Below are 23425 nucleotides of genomic sequence, written 5' to 3' on the forward strand. Positions count from 1 at the left end.
TTTGGTTTACAAGCCCAAGTTAATTGGTTAAGGTTGGATATCGCTGTTTAGTGATAGGACGCCTGTTGTTACCTACCAATTTATATATTTACTCAATTCTGTATCATTGTCTGTTTGTGGTGTTCAATAAAGCATTTTATTATTATATCTCCCATAAAAATTCACGTGCCTTTTGAACCCGGTCATTGATAAAGCGTGCTTGGGGATATAGATCTAAATCCAACCCGTAGAGGCCATTTAGAGAGCTTTGGTGACATGTAGAGTAGAACGCCAGCTGGAACTCGTTCACGGTTACAGCAATAGATACCCGGGAAGCAGTATCAGCAGGCATTGGGGCTATTGTATAAAAAAAGTAAAGAATAGGGGGCTATGTATGGAGTTTAGCTAAAACTTTATTATTATTAATATGGCTTAAGTACTTCTTCTTTTAAACCTACAAAATCAAACAATTGAATCTACTGTGTCCAGTCCAGGCTATAACTGCGAACACCGAAGTTTGCAACTTGCGGACATGTTTCTATGTTACTCTAATTGCGTAAAAGAGAAAGATGTCCGCAATTTGTTAACTTCGGTGTTCGCGGTAGCCCCTTTATGATATATGTATAAAATTGTTGCAGGCGTCCATAGGCTACGGTGACTGCTTACCATCAGGCGGGCCGTATGCTTGTTTGCCACCGACGTAGTATTAAAAAAAATATATTGTAAATGTATTATATATATAGTTAATAAGTCATAATAGTTACTATTGGCATTAAGGGAAGTACATTTTAGTAAGACCCTGACTTCTGAGCTAGGTAAAAACCTGTGTTACAGAAGTCAGTGTCCTCTCCCAAACATAATAGTAACTATTATGACTTATTAACTATATATATATAATACATTTACAATATATTTTTTTTAATACTACGTCGGTGGCAAACAAGCATACGGTCCGCCTGATGGTAAGCAGTCTCCGTAGCCTATGTACGCCTGCAACTCCAGAGGAGTCACATGCACGTTGCCGACCCTAGCATCCCCCCCACCCCCTCGGTGAGCTCTGGCAACGTTAATCATCGGCAGGAACACAACACTATGAGTAGGGTCTAGTGTTATTTGGCTGCGGTTTTCTGATAAATATTAATAATAAATAAATAAATATTATAGGACATTATTACACAAATTGAGTAAGTTCCACATCACAGTAAGCTCAATAAGGCTTGTGTTGAAGGTACTTAGACGACGACATATATAATATATAAATACATAGAAAACACCCATAACTCAGGAACAAATATCCGTGCTCATCACACAAATATAGGCAGGGTCAACTCACTACCCACTAGGACATTGGTCATCAAAATATATATTTTGGCAAACCCACTTTGTCAGTAGAAAAAAGCAACAAAATTCAAATTTCCTGTGGCAGAATAATCCTTCGCGTCTACATCTTTTAAAGTCGCCGCCTTTTTCTACTGGCAGAAATGGCTTGCCAAACTATAAACGTTCGACGTGTTGCCTCTCTGTCGCACTTGTAAATTCGTACGTAAGTGTGACAGGGAGGCAACCCGTCGAACGTGGTTCGCAGTAGGCCCTCAGATATTGGTTGCTTCCTGTAACGCATAACTGCGTCCCTGACGCTTGTAGAGGCTGCTTGCCACGCATAGAGGTACAACTCTATACTTAGAGATGAAATGGTAGAGCCAGCAGATGACCGAACGAGATGCTCTTATGGAACTTTCAGTAGGAGTAGCGGAGAAAGCGCTATGATTGTTTGTCCTTGTCACAGTTTCAATTTTTTTATTCCGCACCGTAAATTTGCTTATGGTGGGCAACAAATAACCCGACCAAATTACGTAGGTTGTTTTTGGTATGTTGTCACGAATGTTAAAACATGTTTTTAATTTGGCGCATTGCGTATGTTCTGTCCCGTATGGGCGGCAGCGTATAGCACAAGCACATCTAGTAAAAATAAGATAAGATAATATTTTATTCATTTAAAACTGATGCTAATTGATTTTTTAATAAATTTAAAAATATTTTTTTATCTTTTGTTCTAATTAAAAAAATATTAGCGTCAGAGCATTCCTGAGAAGTAACCCTACGTGGGATTTCAGGGTTTGTCCAATGGCCAAGGTCACCCTGTATACTTAAACACTAACGCCTTTATTCATAAACGTGTACTGAAGTTACGATGCCGCTAATCATCGTTTGTCCCTTTCCATCATACCAATACGCCGTAAAGGGACAAACGATGATTAGCGGCATCGTAACTTTAGTACAAGTTTATGAATAAGGGGATAATACATTAATAACATTTCATCCTACCATCTATGTTGCCACGCATGTAAAGTAAAGTAAATTTGACTTGTGGAATGCATGTAAACCAAGCATTAAAGCATATCATCATTGGTCAAACACGTACTATCTCACAGCTTTAATGACAAAGACAATGATATGAACTATTAAAAAAACTAATGTCATCAGCTGGGCACCATCGCCACTTTGTAACAAATTGTGACACTATCAAAACTTCATCAGTTCGATTTCGACCTAAAAATAAGTAACCTATTTAGATATTTTAGATTTAAATTGTAACCACTTATTTCATATATTGCTATATCTATGTTGTTGTATCTTTACAACAACAAATACTCATTATTGGACTTCTCGCGAAAAAAAGAATTTCAATAATATTCGAACATTAATATTTTTTAGGGTTCCGTAGCCAAATGGCATAAAACGGAACCCTTATAGTTTCGCCATGTCCGTCTGTCTGTCTGTCTGTCTGTCTGTCTGTCTGTCTGTCTGTCTGTCTGTCTGTCTGTCCGAGGCTTTGCTCCGTGGTCGTTAGTGCTAGAAAGCTGAAATTTGGCATGGATATATAAATCAATAAAGCCGAGAAAGTCGTACAATAAAATCTAAAAATTTAATTTTTTTTAGGGTACCTCCCCTACACGTAAAGTGAAGGTGAATTTTTTTTTTCGCTTCAACCCTAGAGTGTGTGGTATCGTTGGAAAGGTCTTTCAAAACTAATAGGGGGTTTCAAAAAACATTTTGTGATAAAGTGAATATATTCGGAGATAATCGCTCCGAAAGAAAAAAAAAATGTGTCCCCCCCCCTCTAACTTTTGAACCATAGGTCCAAAAAATATGAAAAAAATCGTGGAAGTAGAGCTTAAGAAAGACATTAAATGAAAACTATAGCGGACATGATCAGTTTAGCTGTTTTTGAGTTATCGCAAAAAGTTTTCCCTTCATAGTAAAAAGACTTATTTTAATTAGGTACTGATTATGCAAATTTGCCTATTCGTTTAACTCAGGTGAAAGGTACCGTTTCATCCCTTGGTTAACAATTTACTATACTTTAAGCTCGAGTTTAGCTTATTGTGACGGAAGAGTAACTACGGAACCCTACACTGAGCGTGGCCCGACATGCTCTTGGCCGGTTTTTTATAATAAAATTATAATATAAACCTAAGATTATGAAAAATTTACTTTATAAAAAGGGACAATTTATATTATGGCAACTCGACTGATCATGGACAATAACTATTTATTTTTACGTCCTTGTACTCACTGTACACTATTTACACGTCCGTAATGGAGCAATATACATTCGCGCGAGTGGCGAGCCGCGCCGTGAGCCGAGCCACGAGACTTGCTCGAGAAATACTTACTTTACTCTTTGCACGAGACGCGTATGTAAACGTAACCGTCACCGTTTACAGACGCGTCTCGTGGCTCGGCTCGCCACTTACTGGGCTCTTACCTGGAGCAGTTTTTTGGGTACGAGTCAAAGGGGCTCGCAGGGGACGCGTGCTTGCTGTTTACGTTCGCGTTCGGCTTTTTATTTGGTTACAAACCTTGTACCATGCCGCTTGTGTTTAAAATCGATTAGATCGACGAGCTTAGGTTCAGGGAGGCTACCGCGAAAACCGCAATTCCCAAATTGCGGGGATTTTTCTCTTTTACTCTCACTAGGGCCTAATTAGAGTGAAAGAGAAAAATGCCCGCAATTGACGAACTTCGATTTTCACGGTTATAGCCCTGTGGCCGAGACATGAGACGAGCCGCGAGCCGAGCCACGAGCCGCGAGTGTAAACTGCAGTTTTTATCTATTCCGGTAACATTTTTAAATATCTTTTTCGAGGCTTTTTCGGATTGAAGTCGAAAGATGGTGTGAATCTCCTACATAATCAGGATGTGTGAACACAGCTCTACTCTATGGTCATGCAATTTACAAATATTTTTGTTGATTGGCAACATCATTGCAAAAATGCTATTTTGATTTTGCTTCCCGCCGGCCTCTGACGGTTTGCTTTTGGCACGTGCAATTTTCATTCATTTTTCTTGAAAAACAAGTCCGTATTTAGAAATATAGTTTAAACACTGATGCTGACTGTTGGGATAAATCATTTCGGTGAGTGATTCAATAATACTTTAGCACCGCGAGATCGATTTGTAAATTTGCACGTGTTGTGTATCGTAGACTGCAAAACAACCATTTGCCATTGCCAGTCAATAGCTACGATATGGATTTAAGAAAACCGATTACACTCTATTTAGTGCATAGTGCATTTTGTTTACTTAAAGTGATAGTAACGTTCGCGACGGCGATATGTGTATAGTTATCAGTCGCGTCATTTGTTTTTGTTTACCTGCAGATAGTTAGATACAATGTCGCCTTCACCGATTCGGTGCCGCGGGCCCTGGAAAATCCACAAGCGCTCGTCTGAGCCGGACCGCTGGCTAGACGAGATGGGGTTTTTCAGGAAGCACACGGCTAGGGACTCGAGCTGCCTGTTCAGGGCCGTGTCTGAAAACATCTTCAACACACAGCGATACTTCCATAAAGTTCGGCTCGATTGCGTACAATTCATGGCTTCACAGAGACACCTGTTTGAAGGGGTACCATATTTAATTTCTTGTTCAGTCATGTTTATTTTTTCCCTCCAATTTTCATTCTAATTTGAGTATTTTATGTTGTAGTCATTGACTTGTCCTTTCGAAAATTATCTCAAAGAGATGTCCAATCCTTCTGAGTGGGGTGGACTCATTGAAATATCTGCTATGAGCCACTTGTATAGGTAAGATTTATAAACATTTATATTACCTACCTTCAATTGATATTTGTGTCTACCTACAGATTTAAAGTTTTTTGACATGTTGATTACAGACGCGATTTTGTGATATTTGAAGCCAACAAAGGCCCGCAAACAAAGATTTGCAATGGTTATGGAGACACTATATTTCTGTTCTATTCACCTGACACTAAGCACTTTGATGCGGTGTACACAAAAGAATTCATTAATACATCATCATTTTGTCAATGTAAGTTAATTTTGATAATAACTTATAAATCATTTGAACAAAATACCTATAACTTTCTTTCGATTTTAATTCTGTTTTTCTAATTTATATTTTCATGACCAAAGCAATAGGGGTAAAACCTGGTTGAATTATCTGCAATATAGACACATCATTGTTACTGAAACATGTTATACACATGTGAGGTCATAGTTGATACTTACAGTAAGAACTATAGGCATAATGTACTTACAACATTTTAACACAAAGGACCATCATTGTTTTGTCTATACTACTGGGTGGCCGGCCAGGTTTTCTCTCTAAATTGCTTAATCTGTATTATTTTTATTTTCTACCAATCATTTTATTTTATACTCAAATGTCAAGCACCTATTTATAGCACTAGTATACGAAATTCTTTATGACGGAGTGTATCAACTGAAAGACCTGTCCTATGCTGTGGATAAAATGCTCCATGACAAGATGACCACCAACCACGTTGAGTACTTCATGGCCGAGAATGTGGAACGCCGCAAAAAGAAAGAGAGGGCCAAAATATTCATAGAATCTTCCAACGAAGATGACAAGGACGGGAACAATAATGCAGTGGCCTTGAAGTGTATGCACCACACTGACAATCTCGAAAGATCCAGCTTGCTGAAGGAATCGCTGAGCATCTTTGTGTTTAACCGAAGCCTCATTCAGCTTGAAAATGTCTGCATGAACTGCCTCAATGTCAACAGTGCTAAGGACTTATTTGACAATGGTATAACACCGTTCCCATACAAGGTGGCTAAAGCATTGGATCCTGACATATACCGAAACATTGAATTTGATGTTTGGAGTGAGCTCAGAAGAGGTATAGCATCTTCCTATTAGTTTGACAGTTCCATTGGCCTGCAATAATTACAAGTGTGGTTTTACAGAGCTGCGTTACGGGACTAGATATTCAGATGGGACAACTCTTCAAGTTGGCGTCAAATGCCTGTGTAGGATGCAAGTGGATCAGCTTGTTCCATACCACTGTCATATCCAGGAGATGCGTCCGGACGGAGGGCCTTGCCTAGTGTTTATTGAGGAGTTGGGAGAGAAGCGAGTGGTGAACTATGACCAGCTGGAGCCACTGCCGGTGTCGGAGGCTCGGCCGTGGGCGCCGCCGTATCGATACTCGCGGGCCCACCATCTGCCGACTTTAAGCCAAATGTTGCAACAGATAGGTGTTGTATAGCATATTTATTTGAAGGATTTGCTGTTTAATCCGCCAATACGTTAGTTGAGAGAGAAATGTTAAATTTTCTTTTGTTCTTGGGCAAGTTTAAGTTACAATTTGAAATTATGAGTCAATACATAAATATAATCACGCCTATTTCCCGGAGGGGTAGGCAGAGACCACGGATTTCTACTTGCTATGATCCTGACACACCTCTTTCGCCTCCTTCACCCTCATAACATTCCTCATACACGCTCGTCAGTTTAGGGTGCTCTTGACCTGGCCTTTCTTCAGTATTTCCCCGATTTGATCAGAGAAAGTCTGCTGAGGTCTACCCCTTTCAGCTCCCTCTTCTACTTCTCCCTTATACACTCCCTTTGTTAACCTTCTTTCACTTATTTTTCCATGTGTCCAAACCATCTCAACATACCTTTCTCAATTTTTATCACTACATCTTCGTTTAGTCCACACTGTTCCTAATTCTATCTTGTACTACTTATTGTTCTTGTTTTGTTTTGAATAAATTGTCATGTCCTCGTTTTGATAAATTATTACTCATTTTTTTTACTAGTTTTACAGTCAGCTAAACATATTGGCATAAGGATTATTTAAAATATTAATTTGTGAATATTAGTCTTTTTATAAGTATCTTTTTAATTCTTACCCCATTTCACGGTACCCAGGCAACATCACACGCAAACAAGGTCTTACCAAGACCCGCAAGAAGTCAGATGAACCTAAAAGCCCTGAGAAGGCCAAGAGCCCCCCAAAACTGCAGTGGAAGGATGAAGTCCCGGAGGAAAACCAATACCAGACCGATATCAATTTGTCTACATACCAGCACTTGGATTTTGGAAACTTTCAACCACTGTCTGTTAGTCGGAATCTAGTATTAAAGTAGTTGTTGGAGTATTTTGTACACAGCCTTCATTATGTATGGGTTGAATCTCTAATATTTTTTGTTATAACATGAGAGAATTTATTTTTTGAAATTGCATAATTATTTGCTCTGCATTATCGCAGTTATTTCTGTATAGATATTTGTGGAGGCTTATACTTATAGATTCTGAAGGCTTTATAAGCATGTCACACCCATGTTTTTTTATGAATAATTGTCATTTCAAACTTAATATTAAAATTGATACAAACTTAACTTTTTATTTTCATTATTTTATATGAAACTTCCATTATTTTTCTCGTTTTTGGGTGTGTTTGAAAAGTGAGGTGCTTATAAACGAGTAACCATATCGTAGCTATTCTAGTACATCTAGTTAGTTGTAATGTAGTATTAGAAGTAGTTTAGTATTTGTAGTTAAAAGTTGATATCAGTGGCAAATTGGTGTAATTGTAGTTCAATAAATTTGTTTGTTTTATTTATTTTTCTTAGTATGTACAGTCGCCATCAGATATATTGGAGTGGCCGAGATGCCAAAACATCTGAGCACGCACTCCAACTCCTTGACAATAGAGGCGTGTTTAGATATTTGTGAGCACCATGGCCGCAACGATATATCTGATGGCGACTGTACAGCGAGCTGCAAAATTGCATAGACAATGGAATTCATTGCCATGCACTTTTGCGGATGGGTGTACTATCCCGTTAAGAATTAATAATTTTAGTCTTTATACTCCTTATAGTAAGTATATAACTTTATGAATTATACTTAATTTGTTTCACTAATAAATATCAGGTCACTAAAAACGTTCCTTTTACAGGTACGATGATATTTTTAGTGCTTGTTAACAACAGTTTCTTCTGCTTGTCTTTTATACAAAACCTGCCGCTAAACAAATCAAAACCATATACATAAAAAATAAGATTTTTGTCTCAAACACCAAATAGGTACCTAAGTTGCAAAAAGTAGTATCACCTCGATACAAACACTATCCCAGCCAGTGAAGTATTTCCCGCTTTTTTCAGCAAAGTTAACGTGTTAAAGGACCTCTTCAGTACAATTACAAGGGCGCAGAGTAGCACTTCATCTCGGAGCTCAAGTGGTCGCGCTCCGTATTAAGCGTATCACTTGATTTCCAAGCGCAGTTTTAATTTTAGCTTCGGGACATACAGATCCCTGTTACGTTTTTTGTTATTGAAAATATTGTTTAAAATTATTTATTGAGTCATTTTAAATAAAAAATATTCCTGTAAGTTTTAGCATTCATAAAAATTAGTGCGTGCGCCAATTTTTAGTATTAATAGGTTGAGTGCTATAATTATTGGCCACTCCTAACAAATCAGAAAGGCCATCCCCTCTGGTGTTGCAGGTGTCCATAGGCGGCGGTAATCGCTTACCATCAGGTGTTCCGACTGCTCGTTTGCCTCCTAAATCATAAAAAAAAATCATGCCAATAGAAGTCTTATTGTTAAGAGTGGCCAATAACTAGCAGTCACCCTATGGCGAGCGAAACCAAAGTTCCTTTAGGGAGTCGTGGTAAAAAACGGGATAACTCTAGGAAGAAGGTGATTGTTAAATTTTGTCTAACACTCAAGATGCATATCAATCGTATAGCCACAATGGCTCTTACATATAAATGTAGTACATTAATTAATTAAATGCAACCATTGTGCAGAAAAGAGAGAGAGTGCACAAAACAACGACCTCATGTGGTCGCGACCCTCAGTCATGAGGAAACGCGGAAGAAGAATGCAATGCAACTTACGTGATAGTGGTATTAATATATGGAATTGGTGTTACAGGTTGAAGTAGAAGCGCTGCCCCTGATGGTGGACTGCCGGCCCGGCGCCGCCGCGCCGCACGAGCTCGCCCACTCCAACGGCGACAACCATGCCCCCGTCAACCAGGTATGTTCCGTAGAACCCGGTGTGAACATGTAGTGTTGACAAGTGAAGACTGACCCTGATGGTGTACTGTTGCCCACCCCAACGGCGACAACCATGCCCCCAACCAGGTAAGATATTTCTTAAGCTTGTGTGTAACTTTAGTAGGTACCCAGCAGTTGAAGATTTGGTAAAAGTAATACAAGGTGGTTAACCGACCCTCCAGCTCTTATGGTCTTTATAGAATACTCACTTTTTTAATAACTTATAGTAATTTCTGTAAAATTTGATTTCTATTACCTATTGGTTCCTTGGTGAGAGAACTCTCTTTCATCTTAACGCTTATTTCGGTTGCGTCCTCACTCTCAGCTGTTGTTTTGGAATTTAGACCTTTGTTCCTTGATTAACAATGTCACCCTAGTATTTGGCCTCCCGCTCTAACTCTAATAAACGTGCGTGGAGAGTCGTAAATTATTCAGCTGGCTGTGTAGCTCGCACTCGCGGTGTCTAGCGATGCAGATTTCTAATTTTACCGATTGCCATACTGGGTTTGGTCAAAGTTTAGCAAGTGTGATGAACGAATTTGTACGTTTCCGCAGAGCGTGGGAGAAGTGGGCGCGCACGGGCACGCGCACGGCGTGTCGCCGCCGGGCCCGCGCACGCCGGCGCCAGCGCCCGCTCCGCCCATGACCAGCTATTCGGGTAAGTGTACGCACCGCACTATATTACGTCCAGTAAAATTGCTGGGCCGTGGACTGGGCGCGAGCGGCGTGCATACTTTGACGACCAAATGTTCTGCCGCTCGCCGTGCCGCGCGTCGCATGCGTCCAGTCCGCGGCTGAAGGAGCTTAATACAGTTTCACGTTAGTTACATTGCTAATCGTCTGTTGTAAGAATATATTGTGTAGACAGCTTCCGCTTCATTATTGCTGCAGAATTAATTCTCATTTATTCAGTTGTGAAGAAGTTATTGATCATTTCATTTCATCATTCACACACAGCGAGCCCAGAGCCGAGGCTCTCACGTGTCAAACGCTCGTTTCTGATAAAACGTAGTGATTATATGCTCTTTGGTTTCTGATAAAATGTAATAACCTGAACGCCATCTAACGAACACCAAACGAACGATTCCATTCACCAAATATAGTTTCCCTAAGTTTCAAATGGAGAAGGAAAACTTTTAAACAACGAAACGATGTTTCTCTTTTGTTCGTCGATGGAAAACAAAGATCGCGACGATACATTTCTAGATTTTTATTGGTAAAAATCGTTACATTGACAGGTTATTTATATACTTAATATAAACTACAAAGTATACAATATCAAAAAAACATTGTCATATATCAAAGGACGGGCCTCACGGGCACAGAAAATGGTACTAGTTCAGTGGTGTCACTCACAAATTCGAGCCAATCGTGCACTCTAACGTAACTAGTTGCGACCAATCGCGCGCGTGATGCGAAATCATCAACCAATCGCGGTGTGGCGTTAGACTGCACGATTGGCTCGAATTCGTGTGTGTGACCGCTGTACTGGCCCCATTCTTATTACCCGCCTGTCTTTAGATATATGCAAATCGGTTTTAAAAAAGGTATTGGTTAGTTCCAGTGGTGCCGGGCGCGGGCCTGAGCGGGGGCGTGCCGGTGAGCGCGGGCGCGGCGTACGGGTACGGCGGCTGCGTCAAGTCGCTGGTGTGGTGCGCCTCGCCGCCGCCGCCGCCGCCGCCGCCGCCGCCGCCGCCCGTCAACCCGCACGTCGTGAAGAGCGTGCAGCCCAACGGGGCGGACTTGCCTATGAATGGTAAGTCCCGTGTCTCCTCTACTCCGCCCCCGCTGCTGCTGTCGCCTGTGAACTCGCATGTGGTGTAGCCTGGAATGGATTTGTCTTAATAGTTGGTTCAATTTACAGCCATTATTCGATCCACAAGTCATAAGTCGTTTATTAGTAAAATCAGTATACACTACTTAACATCCTTTTCGTGGAAATTTAAGTACTCGTTATAATCGTGGAATCGATGCTCAATAAGCCAGTTGTTGGAGACGGTATGCCCCATGTCATGGGTGAGCTTGACCGACTTGGCTAACTTGGGGCTCACACCGAGGAGCTTTTGGACGCGAATTGTAGTTGTGTATATACTATGTGTTTTGTATGCTGTTTGCCGCGCATACACAGCCACCTGTAAGATGAGTACAACTGGTGGAACACCGGCGCCGCCAGCGTGGCCTTGCCGCCGTGTACCGACCCAGACCGCCGCTGAACAGCACCTTAACCCCTAGAGTGGCAATGTCCGGCTCCCGGCGCTTAAGTCCTGTGAGCAAACCGGAACTCTATTTTCAACTCCTACGCTTACTCTGGTTATATAAACAATATTAGCTGAAAATCGTTGACTTTTTGTTTGCCGCGATATCTATTATCGCGATATTTGACGACCAGTTTGGCCTAGTGGGTAGTGACCCTGCCTACGAAGTCGATGGTCCCAGGTTCAAATCCTGGTAAGGGCATTTATTCATGTGATGAGCATGGATATTTCTGTGGCCCTAGTGAAAAAGGGTACAAGTCTCTGGCAGTTTAGGTGTATAAGGGCATAAGTGTTACGTGGAACTTACACCCCTTTACACCTGCGCTGCCAGAGACTTGTACCCTTTTTCACTAGGGCCACAGATTTGTTCCTGAGTCATGGGTGTTTTCTATGTATTTAAGTATTTATAAATATTTATATATTATATATATCGTTGTCTAAGTACCCTCAACACAAGCCTTATTGAGCTTACTGTGGAACTTAGTCAATTTGTGTAATAATGTCCTATAATATTTATTTATTTATTATCAAGTAGCAGTACTGAGAGTTCCGCTACTTGACGCTAGATGTAGACTACGAAAATAATAGTATTTTTGGTAACAAGACCGTTGTATGGAGTGAGCACTCTTGGTCTTCTTAATTCTCTTTGATTCTAGTAACAAAAGAAGATATTTTACTTTTAACCAATTATGATATTAAATGTGCTCTAGTATTAACTTGCTCTAATTTTTTTTGTCCGAGAGAGTAGTAGACTGTATGACTTAAAAAAATTGTACTTTTTTTTTTATTTATAGAAAAGTATATTGGTCAAATTATAGGGAACAACACACGACACGACGATCTCGTGCGAAAAATAATAGAATGTAGGATTGAAAACCATCGCGGAAAGGGACTCTCTAAAAAAAATTACATAGATCAAATAAAGAATTGGCTAGACGTAGAGTAGCATGTACCTACCAGGAGATGAAGGAAATTGCATAAGATTGGATGAAATTGTAAAGACAAAAGATTTTCTCTTAAATTTGAATAGAAAATAATCTATATTTTATCATATATCGGAGAAAACTAAAGATTATCAATATTATCATATATCCATTCACATATATTGATGAGCCCAACTGAAGTCTGTTGAGTACCGCCGACTTAATCCTACTCATTTGTTTACTTTTAATCTCCTATCACAACATTATGACACGACATTAACCTTCTACTTAGCATAAATTACAAATGCCTTCCAATATTCCATATATTCCATGGCATCTCCATCCTTAAATTTTTCCTTCTATTAGAGTATTTATGTAATCGTCATATCGTGCCACCAACATGAAAGAAGAAATCCTATTCTGTTCCCAGTCATCGTCATAATAAATATATTTTTTCTTACTAAATTTAACCTTTTTCATTCGTTTTTTGTTCTGTTCAACTTCATACCTCGCATCCGTCGCCTTTTCCTCATGTGAAACGCACAGCACGTGCTGTATTTAGGCGTTTATTTTTTATTTTTCCGGATCCGGTGATTTTTACCGGATCCGGTAGGTCCTGAAAAGTTTAGGATAAATAGGAAAGGATTACCGGATCCGCCGGACCGGATTGCAATCCCTACTCTTGTCTTACGCAAATCACCAATTTTTTAATAAGTCCGCTGCCTGTTCATTTTCTTATCATATGGTGAATACTCGGTATGATATGACTCAATTCTGTTTGTAACTCGCCAAACTGCGCTATTTTTCCCGTGTTGAATCCCTTCCGCAACATAATGTTGAAATCTCATAATGTTGAATTCTACCGGCGCTGTCAAGAGTTTATCAAAGTATTATTATCTACCCACATTACAGTCAGTATTCCCAGTTCTTTAAAGTAGGGTCTTGCAGGAGTGTTGCGCCGTACTCAGGCGATTATTCTTTGGAGACGGAAGACCCTTTCCCACTCGGCACAGCGTCCCCACATCTCTGCACCATACTGGATCAGCGAGTGCACCGTGGCAAAATAGCACCAGCCTAGTTACCCGTCCTAAAGAAAAACACATGCTGCCAATTTTTCCACTGAGTCTATTAATATGATGGTCCCACTTTAAACAGACTTCTATTTCGGACCCTAGGAATCCGGTGGTAATTAATTGGTCTAGAGCAGATTTTATTAACACTGGTTAATCCAGGTTGGGCAATGTCCAACTCAACATTTTTTTTTTAGAGGGAAACAGATGTTAAATTTACTTGTAATAGTGTTTATTAGCGACGTTGCGATCCGATTCCAATTCCAATCGACGCTCTCAATAGCCGTAAAAAAAATTAACTGATTTCAAACTTCTTGAGTAGTTATAGGTCCCTTTTTTGGGCGATTATCTCGTAGCCGTCGCTATTAAAATTAAATAAGGCGCCAAATTGTTAATTTGTCTGCTGAATCGTATTTAAACCATCACAACCTTAGAATAACCCTTTGAAGGAGTTGATTTTGTCACAAATTCTTATTATTATACCTGTCGCGTCGATTGATGATACTTATATTTATTTAGAGTTATGCCACGTAAAATGTTTAATTTTTTGGAAGTTTAGCACATTCATTTATTTAGAAACAACATTTAAGTAATAAAAATACGATACATATTTTTTCAATTCTTTTTTTTCAAATAGGAATTGGAAGAACTGTCACAAAAACCAACATTCGACGCGTGAGGCATAGTGACAATAAATCTGAATAAATAAACCACAATTTAAAAAAAAAATGATGAAATTTTGCAAAAATCTAATCTTCAAGTCAGGTCAAAAACCGGTACCCCGCCGGCGACAACTGTACTGATCACCCGAATAATATAAAGCACGTGTCTTTGGAATTAGCATATGAATGATACATTTGTGCAATAATAAAATAAGAATTAAAATTATGTCGCGGCCAGGCTGGCTGGAGTGAATGACATCCGGTTCTCAAACTGTGCACTTGATGTATGAAGTAAATTGTTGTGTGTAGACATCCCGACGCTGCGCTACTACTTCAACCTCGGCGTGGAGTGCATGTGGGCCGCCTACGGCGCGCCGCCGCCGCCCCGCCACTACTCGCCCCGCGACCTCGCCATGGTGGGTACTACCTGTACACATCCCTACCTATATACATCCCCACGCTGCGCTACTACTTCAACCTCGGCGTAGAGTGCATGTGGGCCGCCTACGGCGCGCCGCCGCCGCCCCGCCACTACTCGCCCCGCGACCTCGCCATGGTGGGTACTACCTGTACACATCCCTACCTATATACATCCCCACGCTGCGCTACTACTTCAACCTCGGCGTAGAGTGCATGTGGGCCGCCTACGGCGCGCCGCCGCCGCCCCGCCACTACTCGCCCCGCGACCTCGCCATGGTGGGTACTACCTGTACACATCCCTACCTATATACATCCCCACGCTGCGCTACTACTTCAACCTCGGCGTAGAGTGCATGTGGGCCGCCTACGGCGCGCCGCCGCCGCCCCGCCACTACTCGCCCCGCGACCTCGCCATGGTGGGTACTACCTGTACACATCCCTACCTATATACATCCCCACGCTGCGCTACTACTTCAACCTCGGCGTAGAGTGCATGTGGGCCGCCTACGGCGCGCCGCCGCCGCCCCGCCACTACTCGCCCCGCGACCTCGCCATGGTGGGTACTACCTGTACACATCCCTACCTATATACATCCCCACGCTGCGCTACTACTTCAACCTCGGCGTAGAGTGCATGTGGGCCGCCTACGGCGCGCCGCCGCCGCCCCGCCACTACTCGCCCCGCGACCTCGCCATGGTGGGTACTACCTGTACACATCCCTACCTATACACATCCCCACGCTGCGCTACTACTTCAACCTCGGCGTGGAGTGCATGTGGGCCGCCTACGGCGCGCCGCCGCCGCCCCGCCACTACTCGCCCCGCGACCTCGCCATGGTGGGTACTACCTGTACACATCCCTACCTATATACATCCCCACGCTGCGCTACTACTTCAACCTCGGCGTAGAGTGCATGTGGGCCGCCTACGGCGCGCCGCCGCCGCCCCGCCACTACTCGCCCCGCGACCTCGCCATGGTGGGTACTACCTGTACACATCCCTACCTATATACATCCCCACGCTGCGCTACTACTTCAACCTCGGCGTAGAGTGCATGTGGGCCGCCTACGGCGCGCCGCCGCCGCCCCGCCACTACTCGCCCCGCGACCTCGCCATGGTGGGTACTACCTGTACACATCCCTACCTATATACATCCCCACGCTGCGCTACTACTTCAACCTCGGCGTAGAGTGCATGTGGGCCGCCTACGGCGCGCCGCCGCCGCCCCGCCACTACTCGCCCCGCGACCTCGCCATGGTGGGTACTACCTGTACACATCCCTACCTATACACATCCCCACGCTGCGCTACTACTTCAACCTCGGCGTAGAGTGCATGTGGGCCGCCTACGGCGCGCCGCCGCCGCCCCGCCACTACTCGCCCCGCGACCTCGCCATGGTGGGTACTACCTGTACACATCCCTACCTATATACATCCCCACGCTGCGCTACTACTTCAACCTCGGCGTAGAGTGCATGTGGGCCGCCTACGGCGCGCCGCCGCCGCCCCGCCACTACTCGCCCCGCGACCTCGCCATGGTGGGTACTACCTGTACACATCCCTACCTATACACATCCCCACGCTGCGCTACTACTTCAACCTCGGCGTAGAGTGCATGTGGGCCGCCTACGGCGCGCCGCCGCCGCCCCGCCACTACTCGCCCCGCGACCTCGCCATAGTGGGTACTACCTGTACACATCCCTACCTATACACATCCCCACGCTGCGCTACTACTTCAACCTCGGCGTAGAGTGCATGTGGGCCGCCTACGGCGCGCCGCCGCCGCCCCGCCACTACTCGCCCCGCGACCTCGCCATGGTGGGTACTACCTGTACACATCCCTACCTATACACATCCCCACGCTGCGCTACTACTTCAACCTCGGCGTAGAGTGCATGTGGGCCGCCTACGGCGCGCCGCCGCCGCCCCGCCACTACTCGCCCCGCGACCTCGCCATGGTGGGTACTACCTGTACACATCCCTACCTATACACATCCCCACGCTGCGCTACTACTTCAACCTCGGCGTAGAGTGCATGTGGGCCGCCTACGGCGCGCCGCCGCCGCCCCGCCACTACTCGCCCCGCGACCTCGCCATGGTGGGTACTACCTGTACACATCCCTACCTATACACATCCCCACGCTGCGCTACTACTTCAACCTCGGCGTAGAGTGCATGTGGGCCGCCTACGGCGCGCCGCCGCCGCCCCGCCACTACTCGCCCCGCGACCTCGCCATGGTGGGTACTACCTGTACACATCCCTACCTATACACATCCCCACGCTGCGCTACTACTTCAACCTCGGCGTAGAGTGCATGTGGGCCGCCTACGGCGCGCCGCCGCCGCCCCGCCACTACTCGCCCCGCGACCTCGCCATGGTGGGTACTACCTGTACACATCCCTACCTATACACATCCCCACGCTGCGCTACTACTTCAACCTCGGCGTAGAGTGCATGTGGGCCGCCTACGGCGCGCCGCCGCCGCCCCGCCACTACTCGCCCCGCGACCTCGCCATGGTGGGTACTACCTGTACACATCCCTACCTATACACATCCCCACGCTGCGCTACTACTGCTACCTCGGCGTGGAGTGCATGTGGGCCATATACGGACACGAAACCAATCTTGTTATGATATGATCTTGACATAACTCACAGTGTTACGCGCACCAAAAAGCGCAAGCGAGATGTCTAATGACACATTCCAGTGAATTTCCATCACATCAACGAATGTGACCTATCGTCAGCTTTTGATACAAGATCTAAAAACCTAACATTGTAATATCAAAATTGGTCTCCATGTTTTATGACACTTAAACGATACTAAGCAAGTAAAATATTTGCAGGACATGCAGCAAATATCCCTGCAAGAACGAGCACCCAGTGGAGGGAACAATCAACATGAACATAAGCACAAGCCCGACAACAACAAGCCGTCCATGCAGGGCAAGGGCAATGGACAGCGGCCATTGCTCGGACCGAGGTAAGTCTTGGCTAAACACAGCAACACGCTTCCAAAACTATTACTAAAAACTTAGTTACAGTGTAGTTAATCATATTCTTATATACTTAACCAACATGAAATAAAAAATGCCATAAAAAATTATGGACTACAAAACATCATGCCATCATTTAATGGACTTCACTTCACTAACTTTCGCTATGAAAAATACCCAAATTATCAGTAATTTGGGTATAAGTGTGCCAATAACATTTGGAGCTCCTCAATTTCTCCAGGATCTTATTATGAGACTAATTAATAAATCCTTTCAAACATGAAATAATTTTCCAAATCCGCTAATAAATAATTAAGTGTGTTAAAAAGGCAAAAAATTTGGTCAGACTGATTGGTTGTAGTATTGAAGGCAGATAATGTATTCTGAAACATTCTTCTAAGAAGAATTATGAAGAAAATAATTATTCATCCGATTCCATACAATAATCTTATCTTTAATTTTGCAGATTCAAACGTGGCAATCAGGACGGATCAATGAACAACCACCAGAATAAGCCGCACAACAACAACGTGCCCAACAAGGGACCTAACAACCGGTATGTATTAATAAACACCACAAAATGATTTTTGTTAATCTGTATTTACTGGTGAGAACCTGTAATACCCTTTTTGTATCACATTTATAAAACCTAAAGACTTATTAACAGCTTTGGATCTACGAATAATAATAAATAAAAGAAAATAAATAATAATAAATACCTCTACCTAACTGAGGCTATGTTAAAGTTGGTTAAGTATGATTATTTCTAAGTTTTATGGCATCGTTCGTTTAGGGAAAAATAGCTTTTTGAATGTAACGAAGTAACGGTATTTTTTCTATGAAATTCCATTTCGGGAGAAAACAGTTTCCACTAACGAAATCTTAACAAATCACTTTGGTTTATAGGTTTCGCTTTTTTGTTAAAATTAATTTTTTGAATAGCAAATTTTGAAAAAAATTAAACCTATAAACACTTCCCTCTTAATACATATATTTATTAGTGTCCCAAGGGAGGAAAGGTAGGGAATTGCGTGCCGCGTGTAAAATTGTTACCCGAACCGAAGGCGAGGGTGGCAAACACGCGGGATGGAATGTTTACCCGGGACCCGGGTTGGACCCGGGTATGTCCTTAAACTACGTCCACAAGAGAGGTATGTGCATTGTGAATGTCATCTCGCTTTGTGTGGTAGGGTACAGCACAGCGGATGTCATTCCAGATCTAGAGCAGAGCCCAACTGGGGAAGTACCTCCACCTTACAGAAAACCGCAGCCAAATAACACTAGACCCTACTCATAGTGTTGTGTTCCTGCCGGTGAGTAAGGTTGCCAGAGCTCAACGAGGGCTGCCCCCCCTCGGGTGTTAGGGTCGGCAACGCGCATGTAACTCCTCTGGAGTTGCAGGCGTATATAGGCTACGGAGACTGCTTACCATCAGGCGGGCCGTATGCTTTTTTGCCACCGACGAAAAAAAAAAATGTCTTACGTTTTCTCCCGTGGTGCGCATACTATTTTTCTGCTCGACGGAGGCGGAAAGCGGCAACTTCGTTCAGCGCAGCGGGAGCAAAGCTGACGCTTTCCGCCCGGAGGCCAGAAAAAATAATTTATTATAAGATAAGATAAGATAATCTTTATTGGTAGCGCACTGGTACAAGTCAAAAAATAATTTTGTACAACAAACATACAAATTCCACATTACAGGATACTTATTTCGTACGAAATATTAGTAATGTCAGTTATCCTTAATAAAATAAAATAACAATATTATATAGTCAGTGGCAATTTCATCATTTCATTAAAAGTATAAAAGTTTTTTGTGAGTAGCCATGATTCCAAATTTCTTTTAAAAGATTGGTGAGATGTTGCATCTCTTATGGGGCGGCGCATCGTTACTGGTGAACTTCCAATATGACTTGGAACTCCAGTAGCCGTTCCAGAAGTGTATACTTTTATGGTAGATGTCGCTAGGCGCCTCCGTAAGGTGCATATAGTGGAAAATATTCGAGATCTTCCCAATATTTTTAAATTATATTGATTGCAATTTACAGTTTTGTAAAAAAATACGAGAAATCTTTAATATTGGCAAAAAATTGTGCCAAATTGCCAAACTACTCTATTTCTGTCCTGAATCAAAAGCTTGGAACAATAACTAGGTTAGACCACTAGAAAAGCTACTGGAAGATAAAAAAAAAGTCGCTATAGTATTTTCTGTAAAATGCTTCCGATTTTTTGTTTAAATTGAATTACTATCCATACTAATATTAAGTTGTATGATAAAATTTTGTATTTTTATTTGTATGTGAATGTGTTCTTCCTTACTAAGATTAGCATATTCTCTCTCTCTTTTATGTTTCTGCTCAACTGGTTTCAATGAAATTTGGTATAAACATAGTTTGAGTGCCGGAGAAGGATATAGGGAAATTATAAATATCGGGTATACTCCTGTGCCATCACTATGCCACGTACTAGACCGAACGCCTACCCTATAATTTGTTTCGCTTAGAATGACGACTGACTGTTTATGTACCGTAATTTAAATAATTTCTTTGTTATTCTAGTTTTTAATTGAATAAAATTATAGCCTTATGTTATTTACTTGATACTTTTGTACTTAAATATATAAAATTTTGTACTTTAGCGTGTAGTTCAAAGTACTGCAGTATGCGCGACTATACTACGGCTGATAAACGCTGTGTGATGCTGAGCTCCACTCACCAAGAGAACCGATTATATGTCATTTGCAGATTTAATCGAGAATCGTAAAATATCGTTTATAATTTGTCACAAATCTCACAACCTTATAATTGCTTTTTCAAATGAGTCAGTTTACCTTTTGAGTTTGAAAAAGACTATATCCATTCCTACGTTAGGCTGGTTTTAGTGTCGTGCTGACCATCGGTGCGGAGCGATCCGCACCGGACCAATTCATATTAAGTTCCGGGAGCGTAGTAAAGCTGCCCAGTCTACGCGGACATGAATTTTATACAAGTACTTAGTCGGTGCGGATCGCTCCTCACCGACGGTCTGCGCCACACTAAACCCAGCTTTAGTAAATGTGTGTGGTACCGCAGCCGCGTGCCCGCCGAGCCGCGCTACGAGGAGGCGGGCGGCGAGCCGGCGCTGCTGCCGCTGCCCTACATGCCCTACCCGCCGCCCATGTACCCGCTGCCCTACTACCCTGTCGAGGACCCAGGTTAGTATATGTGGTGCCGCAGCCGCGTGCCCGCCGAGCCGCGCTACGAGGAGGCGGGCGGCGAGCCGGCGCTGCTGCCGCTGCCCTACATGCCCTACCCGCCGCCCATGTACCCGCTGCCCTACTACCCTGTCGAGGACCCAGGTTAGTATATGTGGTGCCGCAGCCGCGTGCCCGCCGAGCCGCGCTACGAGGAGGCGGGCGGCGAGCCGGCGCTGCTGCCGCTGCCCTACATGCCCTACCCGCCGCCCATGTACCCGCTGCCCTACTACCCTGTCGAGGACCCAGGTTAGTATATGTGGTGCCGCAGCCGCGTGCCCGCCGAGCCGCGCTACGAGGAGGCGGGCGGCGAGCCGGCGCTGCTGCCGCTGCCCTACATGCCCTACCCGCCGCCCATGTACCCGCTGCCCTACTACCCTGTCGAGGACCCAGGTTAGTATATGTGGTGCCGCAGCCGCGTGCCCGCCGAGCCGCGCTACGAGGAGGCGGGCGGCGAGCCGGCGCTGCTGCCGCTGCCCTACATGCCCTACCCGCCGCCCATGTACCCGCTGCCCTACTACCCTGTCGAGGACCCAGGTTAGTATATGTGGTGCCGCAGCCGCGTGCCCGCCGAGCCGCGCTACGAGGAGGCGGGCGGCGAGCCGGCGCTGCTGCCGCTGCCCTACATGCCCTACCCGCCGCCCATGTACCCGCTGCCCTACTACCCTGTCGAGGACCCAGGTTAGTATATGTGGTGCCGCAGCCGCGTGCCCGCCGAGCCGCGCTACGAGGAGGCGGGCGGCGAGCCGGCGCTGCTGCCGCTGCCCTACATGCCCTACCCGCCGCCCATGTACCCGCTGCCCTACTACCCTGTCGAGGACCCAGGTTAGTATATGTGGTGCCGCAGCCGCGTGCCCGCCGAGCCGCGCTACGAGGAGGCGGGCGGCGAGCCGGCGCTGCTGCCGCTGCCCTACATGCCCTACCCGCCGCCCATGTACCCGCTGCCCTACTACCCTGTCGAGGACCCAGGTTAGTATATGTGGTGCCGCAGCCGCGTGCCCGCCGAGCCGCGCTACGAGGAGGCGGGCGGCGAGCCGGCGCTGCTGCCGCTGCCCTACATGCCCTACCCGCCGCCCATGTACCCGCTGCCCTACTACCCTGTCGAGGACCCAGGTTAGTATATGTGGTGCCGCAGCCGCGTGCCCGCCGAGCCGCGCTACGAGGAGGCGGGCGGCGAGCCGGCGCTGCTGCCGCTGCCCTACATGCCCTACCCGCCGCCCATGTACCCGCTGCCCTACTACCCTGTCGAGGACCCAGGTTAGTATATGTGGTACCGCCCCGCGTGTCCAATGGGGTTGTCCATTCGAAGGTTTTTTGCAGATGATGCCAGCATTTCTCTTGTCAATTCTATTAAAAATGTCAATTTTTTATATTTATTTTTCTCAAACATGTTCGGAAATGGTCGCATTTAGTTCGTAAATCGAAAACGCAAAGTGTTTAATTTTTAACAACGCACGGTAGTCGCGCGCCCGGCGCGGACGGAGCGGGCAAAAATGAAATGTCCGATGCTAATTCCATTTCTGTCCGACGCCGGGGGCGGTGCGTGCAACTACGCGGAAGGAACGTAGACATAACGTATGCCACATTCGCTAAATATATTAGATATTTCAGTATTTCCTTGCATGTTTGAGAAAAGCGCTATGTATACCTCGGTGGAAACAGGCATTTTATGCCTTACTTTTTATTCCTCGGCAACAATGTACTATTATGGCTTGGATTAAATTCTTGAAGTCAATATCAAATTCCATAAAATAAAGGCATACTTACACTGGTGTTATCTATGAAAATCTTTGCCAGGTGCCTATCTATATTTATGGGTTGTCTTTAAAAAAATAATTTTCCTCTAGCCATGATGGGCATGATGGGCGGCATGGGCTACGTGAGCTACGAGGAGTCGCTCCCGCACTACTACCCCGCGCCGCACTACCCGCCGCCCGCGCACCCGCACGGCGCGCCGCACCCGCACGCGCACGCGCACCTGCACCCGCACCCGCACCCCGCGCCGCCCGGCGCCGTGCACGAACATCACAAGTAACCGCCCATACCATTACCATACTGTTGGAGCCTGAGGTCACTATAAAAAACCACAGGTAGCCGCCCACACGACCACCGTACTGTTGGAGCCTGAACTCACTTTATAGAATCTGTAAGTGATTAAAACGTTCCAAGGACCATGGGCACCTTTGTATGGAGCCTGCTCTAAAAACCAACAGAGATGATTAGGTCATTAGATAGACGTTTCTGTGTACTTCATTTCGTTCTATGGGCCCCAAGCGGAATTCCATTGCAGAACTTAGATATTGGTATTTTAGTCAAAATGTCACCCTTATTACCTATGCAATAGGGCCCGAGTAAGTAAATGAATTGCTGCAGGACGGACATCCCTCTGCCCGCCGGGCGAGCGCTGCAAACGGTTCCTTACTTGTACTCTATTGCCTAGGTAATAGGGGTGACGACATTTTGACTAAAATACCAATATCTCAGTTCTACGATGGAATTCCGCTTGATGTTCATATAATGAAATATACTACATAAAAAGATTTATTAAATGAG

General features: G+C 44.6%; 1 protein-coding gene across 1 annotated transcript; it reads left to right on the forward strand.

Moving 5' to 3' along the window:
• The first annotated feature begins 4420 nt into the window (after positions 1 to 4420).
• LOC133523112 (protein ovarian tumor locus-like) lies at positions 4421 to 22907 on the forward strand. The gene is made up of 21 exons (XM_061858621.1): positions 4421 to 4887; positions 4969 to 5066; positions 5156 to 5310; positions 5687 to 6145; positions 6213 to 6503; positions 7180 to 7370; positions 9195 to 9299; positions 9875 to 9977; positions 10878 to 11075; positions 14539 to 14645; positions 17494 to 17630; positions 18110 to 18199; positions 20712 to 20837; positions 21000 to 21086; positions 21144 to 21230; positions 21288 to 21374; positions 21432 to 21518; positions 21576 to 21662; positions 21720 to 21828; positions 21991 to 22129; positions 22720 to 22907. The coding sequence occupies exons 1-21, from the start codon at positions 4657 to 4659 to the stop codon at positions 22905 to 22907; spliced, it is 3162 nt and encodes a 1053-aa protein (XP_061714605.1). The 5' UTR covers positions 4421 to 4656.
• Positions 22908 to 23425: the final 518 nt, after the last annotated feature.

Source organism: Cydia pomonella, chromosome 11 (assembly GCF_033807575.1).
Source record: "Cydia pomonella isolate Wapato2018A chromosome 11, ilCydPomo1, whole genome shotgun sequence".
NCBI lineage: Eukaryota > Metazoa > Arthropoda > Insecta > Lepidoptera > Tortricidae > Cydia > Cydia pomonella.